General features: G+C 42.6%; 1 protein-coding gene across 1 annotated transcript in view; it reads right to left on the bottom strand.

Moving 5' to 3' along the window:
• palm2akap2 (PALM2 and AKAP2 fusion) overlaps nt 1-16,131 on the bottom strand; it is a 184,841-nt gene that overhangs the window by 40,942 nt on the left and 127,768 nt on the right. The window contains exons 9-10 of the mRNA XM_078288919.1: nt 14,157-14,987; nt 2,370-2,455 (exon numbers count right to left, since the gene is read on the bottom strand). Of these exons, the coding sequence (XP_078145045.1) occupies nt 2,370-2,455; nt 14,157-14,987 (917 nt within the window). The remainder of the gene's footprint in view (nt 1-2,369; nt 2,456-14,156; nt 14,988-16,131) is intronic.

The following is a 16,131-nucleotide window of genomic DNA, read 5'->3' as shown; positions in this document are numbered from 1 at the left end:
CGTTCACCTCGTAAAAAAACGCGAGACTGTAACCGCCGCTGTTGCACCAAGACCACCACCCGGTTTACCGAGACGTTACAAAAAGACACACAGGGAAGCGGAGCGGATGCGCGTGTGCTCTGTCAGTAACGGCAGCCTCTGACTGGGATGACATTGAGCTCCTTTTTACGCGCGAGCTTTTCCATTCCAACCGGTTCCTCCTCCTCTCCTCTCTCTCTCTCTCTCGCGCGCTCTACCCTCTCGCGCTCTTGCCCTCACTCTCTCTATCTCTCTCTCTTTTTTTTTTTTCTAGGCACGCGCGCTGAATAATGCAGGGCTCGCGAGGTCCCGGAGTGTTTTCTGTCCCGTTCCAGAGACAATCAGAGAGCGAGCCCAGCGCGAGGCCAACACAATGAGACCGACCCGCGCGGATCGGGTTACCGCTGTAGTGCTATTCAGCTGCAAAACAATCTGGCCCCCTATCCTGCTTTTGTACACCCCCTTCTCTCTCTCTCTCTCTCTCTCTCTCTCTCTCTCTCTCTCTCTCTCTCTCTCTCTCCTTTATCTCTCTACCTCTCGCCCTCCTCTCTCCTCTCTACCTCCTTCTCCACCTTCTCCCCCTTTCTATCCTCATCCCTCTCTCTCTTCCCTTCTCTCTCTCCTCCTCGCTTTTCCTCCTCTCTCTCTCTCTCTCTCTCTCTCCTTTATCTCTTTACCTCTCTCACCTTCGTCTCTCTCCTCTCCTGTTTCCTCTCCTCTCTTGTTTCCTCTCCTCGCTTCCTCTCTCCTCCTCTTCTCTCCTCTCTTGTTTCCTCTCCCCTTTTGTCTCCTCTCCTCTCTTGTCTCCTCTCCCCTCTTGTCCCCCCCCCCTCCTCCCTCTCCCTCTCCCTCTCCCTCTGGGTCAATAGTTGTTCAAATCTGCTCATGGTGGCATTTTCAGAGACAAAAACAAACTCAGAACAGTCCAGAACAATTAAGTCCCAGGACAACAACACACACTCAAACCAGAAAAACCTAAAATACTAAATACTATACAAATATTACTGAAAAAAGTATCATGCAGCTACTATAGGTCAAAAATATACTATAGAAAATACTATAACAATAGTAAACCATATAGTAGATTAAAAAAAAAAAATACCATAATAAGGTCACTATATACTTACTATTAGAGTACCATAGACACACTGAATCCCTATAGAAATATTATAGGATTATTATATTGACACTATAGGAGGTAAAATTACCATAAAGTACAATAAGATGACTATAAACCCACTATTGTTTACCATAGACACACTATAAGGCCCTATTGGAATATTATAGATACCATAGGAGATTAAAAAAAAAATACCATACAGTACAATAAGGTCATTATAAACTTACTATTGAGTACCACAGAAACACTATTCGTCCCTATAGGAATATTATAGTGATACCATAGGAGATTAAAAAAAAAACCTTAAAGTGCAATAAGCTCACTGTGAACTCACTATTGAATACCACAGAAACACTATAAGTCCCTATAAGAATATTGTAGTGATACCATAGGAAATAAAAATACCATAAAATACAATAAATTGAATACCATAGTCACATTATAAGTCCCTATGGGAATATTATAGGCTATGATAGATGTGACAACACTGCAGAACGATAAAGTTTACAGTGACGAACCCGTAATAATGAGCAGGCAACACAGACAATGAGCAGGCATCTGGTTAGGAAACGCTGTGACTGGAAAGCATTTCAAACATGCCCCCTTTTAAAACGGATGTCCTTCAGCACACACCCTATATTCAGCACACACACACACACACACACACTCCCAGAGTATGATATTAATACTGAAGCCCAGCAGGCTCAGGCCAAGGCAGACTGAATATCACTCTTCATCGTTTGGATCTGGGTGCAAACACATTTTCACTAAATGGTTTCAAATTATGGTTTATACATTTATATCATCAATCTGTGATGTTCAGTGTTGTAATTTACTTTTTTTTGGTGTATCCACTTTCTCTCAACCTGCTTCCGTTAGTGATGCCTACATTTCCCAGAATGCCTTTTGACAACCTCAGAGAACAGAGCTGAATTTGTTGCATTCAGCTGTGGGTTATACATGTAGGTGGAGAGAGCGATAGCGATAGCAGAGCGAGAGCTTTTCCAGTCGAGAAAAATAGTCGAGAGTCACGCCTCTTACTGAAACCTCAACCTGTCTCTCTGCTGCATTGCATTCTGGTCTCTCTCCTGCTCCTGTGGGTGGAGAAATTGGTCTCTCTGCCTCTTCTACGATGGATTTCTCCCTGTATGATTGTTGAACATCGGTGCAACACACACACACACACACACACACACACACACACACACACACACACACACACTCTACTCACCATGGCAGTGTGTGGTTGCCTGGCTGGAATGGCAGCTTGATACCCATTTCCTGTTGTCATGGCAACTCCCGGTGTTTGGCCGTAACCTATAATGAAACGAAATTGTAATCATCACCGCCACTGTTATCTTTGTTCATCATCATCACCATCATCTTTCATTGTTCATTGTCATTTGCATCTATTCATTACTTGCACATATTTCTGCATACAGGATCTCTGTATATGAGCTGGAAAACTAAGAGAAACCGCCTGTATTTGGCTTGATGACAATGCATTGTGAATTTATCCGACGTGAATCCAAAGCACACGTTTTTCAGATGTGAACATGTGAAATTTAAATGACATTTTCACCTGTGAGTTGTCTCTTTGCATGTGAAATTAAGTTCTCACGTGTGAAACAAAACGCGTGAAAAATGTTCACGTGTGAGAAAAAACCACACACTTCACTCACAAAAAAAATTGTTCAGAAGCACATGTGCTTTGAATTCACATGTAGGTTTTCACATGTGACTTTTTTGTAAGGATTAAACCACAAAGGGGCATGTAACCCTTCAACTGGAGTGAAAACATCACAGTTACGAGGTTTCCACATGACAGCAGTGATATGACACATCTGTAAACCTGATGCTGTAAATATCTAACGATGCTCACTTGCATATCTGCCATGTAAATACGATAATGTTAATAGCCAAAGATGCACATTTGCACATCCTGCACATATCGGCGTTGCACCAGATTGTAAATTTGTAAATCTGTAAACTGCAAACATCTGTCATTGGAAATCTGTCAGTTGAGTGAGAATTCTTCCTGTATCCAACAGGAGCGTCTGTGTTATCATGACAAAGATACCACGAATCTTCAATATTCACTACAGTCTCTTGCTGTATTTTTATCTTAAGTCCTATTCTTTGCTTCTTCAGTGACCCAGTTTCACTTCGGGGGAAACCAGTTCATCTGGTTTCCTATCTCATCTGATCATCGTCACCCTCCTGACGCTCACACTCATCCTCAGCACCGGAACTGAAGGAGCAGCACTGAAGAAAATCCCAACACAGAGAAAACACATGGAGCTGTGGCAGTGAGAGCCACGCCCCTCCACCTCCACCTCCACCTGCCTTCCTCCTTACACTGCAGCTGAGATGCAGTCCTGTTTAAATGGCACTTTTCCCCCTGTCATTCTTCTTTCTCTTTGAATTAAGGAAAATACTGATTCTGTTGGTCATTTTTTCATTGTTAGAGTCATTTTAGATAATGTTGATGCTTGCAGAAGAGTGTAATATAGTGCAATATTCTCTAGATCTGTATGCATTTCTGTTTATTATTATTAATAGGGATGCACTGATATGTTTTTTTGAGGCCAATACCGATATTGGATATTCTGAGATTAAAGTCAGAACTCAAAATTATGACTTTAATTTCAGAATTCTGACTTCATTCTCAGAATTCTTCATTCTGAGAATAAAGTCAGAATCTCAGTATTCTGACTTTAATCTCAGAATTCTGACTTTATTCTCAGAATCTCAGAATTCTGACTTTAATCTCAGAATTCTGACTTTATTCTCAGAATCTCAGAATTCTGACTTTAATCTCAGAATTCTGACTTTAATCTCAGAATTCTGACTTCATTCTCAGAATCTCAGAATTCTGACTTCATTCTCAGAATCTCAGAATTCTGACTTTAATTTCAGAATTCTGACTTCCTTCTCAGAATTCTTCATTCTGAGAATTCTGACTTTAATCTCAGAATTCTGACTTTAATCTCAGAATTCTGACTTTATGGAAGCAAACCATCTTGTGTGTTGAGAGAGTCAAACTATGGTCCCTCTTTACAGGATCATGCAAAGCCAAAGTACTTAAAGTCACATAACTGATGATTGCTACTGTTCACAGAAACACTATATAGACATGTTTGCTTGAAGATAACAGGAAGACGGTTAATGAACAGAATGTCTGACACTATAGAGACTCGCGTCACGCTGTGCTGTCCTTGAGATAATGTGTTTCCCAGCCTGAGCCTGAAGGCCGTCAGCACATACGCACACTATTCCTCCTGTCTCTCTACGAACTGTAGGTTCATTCATCACTATAGCTCGTCTTTCAGCTGGTGCTCTTGTCCGTTGAAACTACTCTCCTCTGCAGATCACTGATTAAATCATTTTCATAAAGTATTAAAGTGAGATCTGTCAAACGCGCTCCAACCAAGTTTTAAATAAAAGAGCGGTAGATTTGAGGAGTTTGACTCTCTCTCTCTATACAATAATACTGAATTATCGCCCAGTCCTATACCCAACATGTGCAAACTTAACTTAGCCATTAAATCTGATTCTGATTTCTCTCTCTCTCTCTCTCTCTCTCTCTGTCTCTCTCTCTCTCTCTTTATTCTACTTTTTCTATCAGTGAACTAACATTCGTCTTAATGAGATTTGGGTGTAGAGTGGAACAAAGTCCAGATCATGCTACAGGCTGTGATTTCTGCCCTCGACACGTGCATTAGCATCCAGACATGTGAAGATGTGTGTGTGTGTGTGTGTGTGTGTGTGTGTGTGTGTGAGATGATTATCTGCAGTCATGGCTCCTATTAAAGAGGCCAGCCTGCCATTGTCTACAGATAAATCAATTAGTGTTTATTATCATGGAGAACACACCCATCCTGTGTGCTGTGTACAGTATGTGTGTGTGTCATCGTGTGTGTGTGTGTGTGTGTGTGTGTGTGTGTGTGACCTAAATGCTAGTTATATTTTCAGAGGTTGGTTGTCATGACATCCCCCTGTATAATCATTTATCACCTTCTATTACGTCTTCTGGGGAATTGTGTGTCATGTGTGTGTGTGTGTGTGTGTGTGTGTGTGCGTGTGTGTGTGTGTGTGTGTGTGTGTGTGTGTAACCCAGATCACAAGTCTGTCAGCCGAGATGGAAGCACATTATCAATGGAAAGATGAGGTAGTTCTGTTTTTTGTTTTTTAAAAATCTGACAGTTTACAGCATTGCTTCATATGCTGGGTGAGTTATTTGACTCTGAAGTCCAGGAAACACAATTTAGGGTTTCGAAAATGTTCATCAGCTACTTTCTAATTCCTTATTCACTATAAAGTTAATCCAGACCTTCAAGGGCCTCTGCTCCTACTATCAGTCTCTGGAGTAAACACAGCTGTTGTCATGAAAGCACAGAGAGACATGTGAGAAACATCGACGCTGGTTTAAGCTTTAAAGTGATTTTAGAAAGCGAAGCGGTGTTAGGTATGACTGAAAAGTGAGTGGAATGGCAGTAATATACTCAGAGTAATTAAAACAGAAAGCTAATGTTCATTAAAACATTTCTTTCATATTGTTTCATTTGTTGAAAAAGTAGAAAAAAAGTGAAAATCCTGTGCTGCAAATTGAAAAAAGCCAATGTAAGTCTGCTTGATATGAATGAGATCAGCTGACTGTTTCTGAAGTGGGTAACGACTTACTTTTAATAAATAGTAACTTTGTAACGTAACTAGTTACTTTTTAAGGCAAGTAACAAAGTAAAGGTACTTTTAAAAGTAACTTTAAAAAGTAACACTGCTTATTAACACGTGTTGGAACGTGACACAATACAAGCCACTGAGATGTGATGAAAATGACACATTCTCTTTAAGAGTGTGATTTTTGGTTAGCACATTAATATGTAAATGAACAGTTATGTAGTCATAGTTGTGGCTTCAGTGGGTATTTTGCAACAGCATCGAAACTGACTCAGCCAATCAGAACTGAACCACACATTTATAATTTACAATTATTTTTCTCACTTAGCCCAAACGTGTGTATTGTGTGTTACTATGTGTTATTGTGTGTTATTGTGTGTTATTGTGTGTTATTGTGTGTTATTGTGGTCAAAATGGTTACTGTGTAGGTTGGGATTATCTTTACTACAAAAACTGTAGTAACTTCCTTCAAAATGTTCTAGGTTCCTGTTTTCAGACTGTAAACCTGACAGTTTATAGTTTCTAATTCAGTGTAACCCGTGTGTGTGTGTGTGTGTGTGTGTGTGTGCATGAGAGAGAGAGAGAGTGTGTGTGGAAGGTTTTGACACAGCTAATATCTTTTAATCCTTTGGAGGTTTATATTAGTAATCCTCCACTTATCAAACTGTGGATCCAGTCCGCATGGTTTGGACCTGAATCCTGCCCCTGGATTTAATGTGTGTGTTTGATGTGTATTCAAAGGCACAAGTACAATACACATTCATGCTCTTCATGAACTCTCTGATTCATGACTCATTATCATTTGATGGTTGCAGGCTGACCTGGAGGGAACAGAGGGTCACAGGTCCGGTCCCCACAGCAGCAGTGTGTGTGTGTGTGTGTGTGTGTGTGTGTGGGTGTGTGTGTGTGTGTTCTGTATTCTGAACTCTGTGGTTCATTGTGGTTTCCTCTGGTCGACTGTCAGCCAAACTCTTATTAAAATGTGTTGATGCAGGCAGGATGTTTAGTGTTCAGCTGTCTCTTTGTGGCGTGTGTGTTTATTTCTTTACTTTGTCTTTAATGTCAGTAAAGTTAGAGCGTTAGTGTTGTGTGTTTGTCTCCTGACTGCTTTGTTGTTGATTTGTTGTAGTTCCTGCTGACGACACCAAGGGGGCGACTGAGGTCCTCTATTCTTAATCTATCTATCTATCTATCTATCTATCTATCTATCTATCTATCTATCTATCTATCTACATTCCTACCTTCCTTCCTTCCTTCTTACCTACCTACCTAGCTACCTACTGTCCTTCCTTCCTTCCTTCAGTCCTTTCTACCTACCTACCTACCTTCCTTTCTTTCTTTCATACCTTCCTTCATTTCCTTCATACTTTCCTTCCTTCTTTCTTTCCTTCCTACCAACCTATCTACCCCCCCTCCCTTCCTTCCTTCCTACCTACCTCTACCTATACCTACCTAGATGCCTTCCTTCCTTCTTTCCTTCCTTCCTTTGTACCTATCTGTCTGTTTATGTATGCATGTACAGTATGTATTATTCAATTCAATAATTCACTATATCATGTATTGATTTATGTTTTGATTTTTCAGCCTGGGATGTAAATCAGAAAATCTGTGTGTGTTCTGATTCCATGAAGAGTTAGATGAATCTGACTGGCAGCCATGACAGTTGTGTTAGTCACTGTGTTAAAGAAGTGAAAATGTGTCTGTGGTTAGACTGATATCTGTAAGGTTTTAATCGATCAGTCGAATTCTGAATGGCTTGAGTCCTATTTCTAACCTATTTTAGAAAGAGCATCTTCAAATCCAGTCTAAATTCGGGTTTATAACACAAATAGTATCTAAATAGAACTATAATAATCCTATAATCCTATAATTATTTTTTGAAGGATACTACATAAATATCACAGCGAAACGTATATGTCTCTATAGGAATATTAAATGAATATATTAGTGATACCATAAGATAATTAAACTCACTAATGTGCACCACAGAGACACTATGAGTCGCTACAGGAATATTTTAGGAATATTAAAGTGATTTTTCATGAGGAGTGGCAGGTCTTACTCACTGACAAAGATTGGTAAGACTGAAATTTTTTACTGTGCATGCATCCTTTTATTGCCTTTTTCTTTGTTTTTAATTTTTCCTTTATGCAGTTTGACTCCGAGATGCTGTTTATCCATTTTGAGTGCAAATTTACCTATATGTAGACTTAAATAAAAAAAAATATATAGATCTTATTCTCCAAAAGATACTGTAAATATTTTGTTGACGAGGGTCTTAAAAGAGCTGATAACTTATACAGCATTATTCCATAGAGGATATTTCTTTATTCTACAGAAAGCTAATATCTCATTCAAAATTAATAATCCATACTTTTACTTTAATTCCAGAAATCGTTTTGTAAGAGTTGATGTCAGGTCATGTGTGAATGGTGGATATTTTGCTAATAAAGAGGAAAATAAGCCCCTTCATCACTTCTGCCTCAGATCACTCACTTGGTTTTCAGTCAAGGCCTTAAAGGGACATTTCACTATTTTGAATTGTAGCTGGTTATTTTTTCTCCTCATACTCCTGAAACTGGGTGGAAATGAGTTATGATTTTCACTGCAAAATGATAAACTGACACCTACTGTCACAAAATGACTGCTGGCATGAAAGTGAAGCACATGATGGGTCTTAAGACCTTTGCTTACAAAATAGAATTGTTTCTGAGCATCTGTGTTTTTGTAAATATTAGATGAATTTTACATATCATATTTTCTTTTTTCAAAATTGTATATATTTGGCGTTTTGGAATTAAACTCTTCAGTTGTTCAACTGTAAGCAGTGTGTCAGGAATGCTGCTAATGCTAAAAAAAAGTCATTTTGTGAAAGCTAAAAGACAAACAGAGAAACTATTACTATCAGTCTGTCTGATAAAGAAAACGTAGGACTTTAACACCTTGCAGAAAAGATGAGAATGTTTGAGTCTTTTTTTGTAAAGATATATATCTTTTGGTCTTCATTTATAGAATACATACTCTGATTTTATTTCATTTTCTGGCACTTTTCTCTTACATGATTGTCCTGCGGTCACAGCAGTATTACGGCACCATGGCTCTGGATAGGAAAGGACCAATATGGACTGAAGCTGCTGATAGCTGCTACTTTGTGCCAATATTCTGTATATGTGAAACTGATTGAAGTATTCAGTGTTTCCCCCAGAACTGTATTCTTGTCAGGGTGGAAAAGCTTCTGAAAAATTAAAAAATATATTTGTTTATGTTGGTTGAAAAGCTCCTTAAAGGAATTCCAGCGTTACTGGAGTTTTTGCTCATTTCCTTCATTCCCTTACAGTTTTACATCACTGTAGATCTTTTTCCATTGCTTTTTTCTCCTTATGAGATATTTGCTGTTTTTCCTTAATTTTAGCTCTTTTTCAAAGTAAATATTTGGAAACAAATGCTGTCTGAATATTATGAGTTACTCCCAGTAGAGGAGAAAGCAGCAAATTAAAGCTGTAATTGTGTAAAATCAAGCTTTATTTTCTCTTTCTTTTTATAGACTACAGCTGGCGGGAGCGTCTTGCTTTGGTTTGTCTGTGGCTCGACTGGGTTAAGGCTCTTGAAGTGTTTCCTAATGCGACGCATTAATATGAAACGGGCATCTTACACTGACCGGAACAAAATGTAAAAGTTTCTATCCTGATTTTAACGTTCTGATACAGCTTTTGGCGGCTTCTCATTCACAGCGATGGATTCCCTTGAGTCGTTTTCTATGCTGTTTGGAATTGAATGGGAGTGAATGGGCCTGAGAGGTTTGGCAAAACTGATTTAAAAAAGATCTTTAATTGTGGTTTACGCATGTAAAACCTGTCAGAACTAACATTAAAAGGGATGGAAAGCATGAAAAAATGAGCAAACAAAATCCAGTCATGCTGAAATTGTCCTTTAAGGCAGCGAGAGGCAGGTTTCACTGCAGGTTTTACAGACTGACACTGCTGAAGACTGATGAGTAAAATCATATCCTCACATTCATCATTTCAGCTGGTTGATATCCGATTATTATTGGTTTATATCGGCCCGATACAAACCGATGTCCGGTCGAACCCTAGCTCTGACCCGTACACTCCTTCCTATTGGTTGCTTGTAATGTTGTGAAACCAGGAAGTAAGATTCTACCGCTTAAGTCGCTCTGGACAAGAGTGTCAGCTATACGGCTAAAACTGTACATGTGCAGTGTGTGTGTGTGTGTGTGCGTGTGTGTGTTTGTTAGTGGCAGTGGGTAGTATGGCAGATAGGGGTGCAGTGCAGTGAGAACAGCTGGTACAGTGTCTTATTGTCAGCAGCCATGAAGAAGTGAATGTTAGAGACAGACAGAAAGAACAACAAGCAAGAGACAGCAGGGGGGCACTGGAGAAACTCAGCTTTATTGACCAAAGATAGAGAGAGAGGATACAGACACCAGAGAGAGAGAGAGAGAGAGAGAGAGAGAGGGAGAGAGAGAGCATGTGACAGAGGGAGTTTGAAGTACAGAGGGAGTCGTCATAACCATAAAAAGGAAAAGAGAGAGAGAGAGAGAGGTTTGAACAATAGAAAATGGCTCCTTTTTTTGTTTTGTTTTAACAGTCCATACAACTGTGAGGGCAGGCAGGCAGAAAGGAGAGAGAGAGCGCCCCCTACAGTGTGGGAGGGGAACTGCAGGCGATGGCAGTGGGGCTGTTAGACTGGTCAACAAGTCTGTTGGTGGCTACAGCTCCTTTTATTACTTCAACACACAGACACAAACCTAACAAGCAAAACCGCTAGGTGAAGCTCCCCACTCTTCAGTTCAGTGTTTTTTCGCATTTTCGTACGTCAGCGTCTTCTGCGTTCTGTCGCGCCTCAGTGTGTCTATATATCACACCTAAAAAAGGGGGAAAAAGGATCACTACTACACTTCCCAGAATGCACTTCTTCTCCACACGGTCTCTTCTCTTCTCTATCGGTCTTCCAAACCGCAAATCATGCAATCTGTTCCAACAGAACAGGGTAACGTTAGTAGTTGTTACCGAGCTACATCAGCCTTTCAGTCTGTCTGTCTGCTGCTGCTGCTGCAAATGGACATTATGAGGGACGACGACTTTCGGATTCTGCCTCTACACAACGTTTTCATCTTCGGATGCCTTCAAGGGGCCAACCTATATTCTCAACGGGCGCACGCTGATGCCGTGGAAGAGTTGGAAGAAGGTGGAGGGAGGGGTGGTGGTGGTGGTGGTGGTGTGTGGAGGGTTAATCGTGAGGTTACACACAGCAAAGCAGTGAAGTTAGAGAATTAAAAAATAAAAAGAAGCTTTTTTCTCTTTCCAGTCGCACAGTTATCACATGGCGTCGGAGGACATCGTAAACATGTCTAGTACCCATAATAATAATAATAATAATAATCATCAGCGTAATCTTCTAGATCTCTATATAGATGTGGAAAATAAAATCATCGCTAAATAGAATATAGAGCGTATTTACATTCTTTATCTACACAGGAGCCCAGACCCCCGGGCCTGGTGGCGGCCAATCGTACAGCCAGCTGGGCTGACTGACAGCAGCACTGGCCAATCACACGAAAGCATGTGTACTCGAGAGGCCGGCCTACAGTTCTGCACTGGCAGGACAGTCTGGAGGTGGGACTGTAATAGCTGTGCACAGAGCGATCTAACGAAAGAGTTTTTTTTTTTACCCAGAGTGCCTTGTTCCTGGAAATATATTTGGTGCCAAGGAACGTTTTTTTGTCTTTTATTCTCTTTCTATCATCAGGAAGAGTAAACAACGCAGAGAAAAGTTTGCGCTCCTGTCTCAAAGCTTACTTAAGGAATAAGACAGTAAAGTAAAATCAAACAAAAACGTCCCGCACACTGAGAAAGAGATTAGAGCGGCTCTTCAGATGCAACAACAACCAAAAAAAGTAATTTCGGAGGCAGCCTGGTGGCTCAGCTGGCTAAGGCTCGCACCATGTGGATGAAAAAAATCCCCCAAGTGACTTATTTACATAGTGGAAAAAATAGAAGTCACAAAAAGTTAAAAAAAGTGACAGTGAATGTTTCAGTACTCAGACCAACATCCTTTGTTCACTTTTTATCATTTTTACTTTTTTCCACTGTGAATAAATCAAATTTTTTAAGATGATTTTTTTTGTTGTTGTCATTTTTGCCTTTATTAGGCAGTTTAAAGGAGAGAAATGAAATATTGGGAGAGAGAGGGGGTCCCAGGATGGATTTGAACCCAGGATGTCCCGGCCTCATGCTCATTTTTTGCATCTGAAGAGTCTCTCTAACCTCCTTTGTCAGTGTGCGAGGCTTTTTTTTCTTCATCCGTTTGCGTTTTATCAGGCTCATGTAAGTTTTTTGATGTCACTCTTTCAAAAGGTGGCTCTGGAAAGTGTGCAGTGGCAAAGTGTCGTCGCTAATAACTCCCTCTAATAACCAATTTACCAAAAGCATCTTGGCGCCGCCATCCTCTCACTCCAAGTCAAAGAGACGGTGACGGAGCAAAAACCCTCCGACATCGTCTTGATATTCATTATAATTGAATAGAACGAGGATGATTATTGCTAAGTGCTTTTGAGAAATCCAGCCAAGCATATGACCCATAATATATGATGTTATAATGACACCCAGGCCCCTTAATTTGTAGCACCCTTGTAAACGAGGGCCTGGGCGGTGACCATAGCAACAGCTGGCAGTGTTTCTGTCTCTTTGATTGGTTAAGAGTTTAATGATACACTGGTAGAGGTGAATTTAAAAGACTAAAAAGTCAGTTTCACAAACATGAATTATAGTCTTTCTCTAAAAGTTCATATCAACGCAGCTGTCAGTGGGCAGAAATTTCGTAATCTGAGACTGCCTGTCTGGTAATCCATGTTTTGTTTTCATAGTTAAAAAATCTCCCCACGTTGCCAAAGTGTATAAAGCTGCCGTTAGCTTCCTGTGTTTCTATGGCCTTTAGACACACTGGGAAAGCTGGCTGGATAGATCCTATTGGCTGCCGAGGCTGTTCCGCGACGTCTTATTGGCTGCTGAGTTAGGAAGTACAGCTATAATAGGAGGAAATGACCTCAGCAGTGGAATAGCTGGAGCCGATGGACATAAACACCAGAGAGAGAGAGAGAGAGAGAGAGATGAAGGGAGAGAGAGAGAGAGAGAGATGAAGGGAGAGAGAGAGAGAGAGAGAGATGAAGGGAGAGAGAGAGAGGGTGAGAGAGAGAGATAAAGGGAGAGAGAGAGAGAGAGAGAGAGAGAGATGAAGGGAGAGAGAGAGAGAGAGAGTCCTATAATTACTAACTACAGTGTGAAAACTTCAGTTTCCCATGGAAACAGACGTCCCATTAATTCAATGGCCTTCCTTTTCAGTTAAAAAAAAAAGAAAGAAAAACTAAAAACATTCAGATTACAACAGCAAACTGAAATAAAAGTCTAATAGTAACCTCTAGTTATGTCTAATTCCTTTATGACTAATAATGCGTAAGAATAAATAGGCACATAAAGAAACCAAGGCAACATGTCCCCTCCTCTCCACCCGGGCCAGAGAGAGTCTGTACGAGGGGAGGGGGGCGTTTGGGTTGTAGGGTGTGTGTGTGTGTGTGTGTGTGTGTGTGGCTGTGTGTGTGTGTGTTTGGAGACAAGAGGAGATAATCTGTACAGCGGAGATTGAGAAAAAAGGGAGTTGGAAGCAAAAGTGTGAATGGAGGGGAAACTTGAACATTGCTTGCTAGAAAAGAAATATGAAATCGTCTCTGTCCGTTTGAACGTTTTATAAACTGACCGATTGATTGATGATTTGATTGATTGTCCTTAGAGCCACATATACTCACTGTTTGGTTAGACAGCGTGGCAATTTTGGCTGATTGTCCGTAGAGTCGTACTGACCGCTGAGTATAGTCGTATATAACCTGGTTAAGCTGTCTGTCTTTACCTTGAATATAGCAGCATGGCACCAACTTCAGTACCTTATGTTTTGTGAATTTGAACTGATGATACACACTGTGCGGCTAATCATGCTGGCTGAGGAGAGGCGAGGTGGGAGGGGCCGTGTCTCCATGACGACAGAGAGGAGGAAGAAAGAGGAGAGATGGAGGGATGATAACATAATTGGGTAAAAAAGTCAAAGGTCAGACAAGGGCGTGGGGCGTGTGTGTCTGTGTGTGTGTGTGTGTGTGCCAGCCAATCAGAGTCCGGAAGAGGAGGAGGAAGGCGGGGCTTCTGTTAGTAACCATCCAGAGGAGACAGAGGAGAAGAGAGGGATGTTGTGGGTAATAATAAAAGGGGGAAGAGGGGAAGATTCAGTCACATGAGGATGCAGCACTGGCAGCGTTTCCTCTTGTCTGTACCTGTGGCGGGGGTGAGGCCAGGCGGAGGGGGGGCGTTGGCGTCGGCGTTGGCGGGGGGCGAGGAGGTGCTGTCGGGCTCACGGCCGTCAGACGACAGTTCCGTGCTGGCGGCCTCGGACGTGGCCGGCCGCCCCGACACCAGGTCCGCCGCCGTGCCGTCGATGATGGACATGTCGGTGACCGTCTTCTCCCTCAGCGACTTCTCGTCGTCTTCGTCGATCAGAACCACCTCGGCCTTGACGGCGCCGTCGAACCCCAGCAGCCGCCTGCTCTCGCTCAGGTCGTCGACGTCCTGGTAGCCCAGGAACACCATGGTGACCGGGTGCTCGGCGCTGGCCTGCGGCAGGGAGGTGAGCTCGGGGCCCGGGTGGGCGGAGGAGCCGGGCTGGGTGGTGATGGGAGCGGGGGAGGGGGGCGTCATGCCCAGCCGGGTCTCCCGCTGGAGGGCGACCTGGGCGGGGGGGCTGGAGGGGACGGACGGCGGGGCGCAGGAGGGCGGGGACAGATCGTCGACATCTGCGGGGGAAACGTAGGTCTCCTCGGCGCCCGCGGTCACCATCACCTGGCCCCTCCCGCCGTCCCCCCCTCGCCCGGCGGGGTTGGCCGCCCGCTGGATCAGCTGATCGACCTGCGCGGAGCTCCAGCCGTTCTCCACGGTGGTGGTGGACACGCCCCCGGAGGACGTGACCTCGTAGACCACCTTCCTGCCGTCGTCGTAGACTTTGATGCCGCGCGACGCCGCGTCCGACGGGCTCACGCGATTGGCTGACAGGATGCGCTGCTCGCCAGTCTGCGGGTCCTGCTGCACGTTGATCTCCATGGCAAACATTGCTGTTATGGGTGGGGTGAGGGTGGGGTGGGGTGGGGTGAGAGGGGGTGGGAGGGAGTGAGAGGGGGTGGGGGGGAGTGAGAAGGAGGATGGGGGAGAGATAAACAGGGAGGGGAAGGAGGGGTTGATGCAGAAGGGGGGGGGGTCAAAGGGGGAGTGAGGGGGAGGGGAGTGAGAAGAGGGGGGTGGTAGTGGGGGGGTGGGTGGGAGGAAAAGGTGGAGGGAGTGAAGCGTGAGGACGGGGTCACAATGTTTTCTGAAAAACTACACATGATGCCTTCATATGAAGTTTTTATCCAAACACCCACATATCCAATTAGGAAAAAAAATACGTTACCTGGAGTTCATCTTCTAAAAATCCACACCACAGATGCAGGTGAGTCAACGGCAAAAAAATCTAATTATTTAATATCTACAGATATAATGTGCCGATACTAAGAGAGGACATGTGGGGACGGTGCACTCTGGTAAAGAGCAGGCGTCATCTGCACTTAGCTAGTAACTTGAAGAGTTCCATTCTAAAAACTCTATATATACAATTTTGAAACCATCTAGATTTGCCTAAAGCTCATTATCCAATATCTAATATCTCTAGACATTATGCAGGATCCAATCTGTAAAAGTATTATCATTTTGTCACCAAAGGACTTAAAGGAAAAGTTCACCCAAATGTGAAAATTTTGCCATTATTTACTCACCCTCATGTCAGTTGAAACACCGGTGAAGTTTGTTTGTCCACACAACACACAGCGAGTTAGCTAGCGCTGCTGCATGTCGGCCTTCTCCGAAACAACAGAAGTGAAGGGGGAACTGGTTCTTTAGAGTGAGAGAATTAAAAATGACCAGAAAATTACCCCATACAGCTCATGCAGGATACTCCAAGTGTTCTGAAGCCAAACGATTGCACTGAGTCCAAAAGACTTTACACCAGTATTTAGTGCCGTTGTTTTCGAAAGTCACCTGTCCTTTCCCACACTTGTACGCAGAGGCTTATTTGTTTGAAAGTCATGTAAGTAAGCAGTTAGTCTTATAAGTCACTTGTAGCTGAGCTCTTTCTGTGTGTGATGTAAACCTTTGTGTAGGAGTGTAAACACAGAAATGGAAAAAGGTTGTGTTTTCACGTCAAGCAGGGCGTGAACAGGTGTG

The sequence above is a fragment of the Centroberyx gerrardi genome, chromosome 2 (assembly GCF_048128805.1).
Source record: "Centroberyx gerrardi isolate f3 chromosome 2, fCenGer3.hap1.cur.20231027, whole genome shotgun sequence".
In the NCBI taxonomy this organism is placed as follows: Eukaryota; Metazoa; Chordata; class Actinopteri; order Beryciformes; family Berycidae; genus Centroberyx; species Centroberyx gerrardi.
The sequence above is the reverse complement of the archived record's forward strand: the minus strand, read 5'-3'. Positions and strand labels throughout refer to the sequence as shown.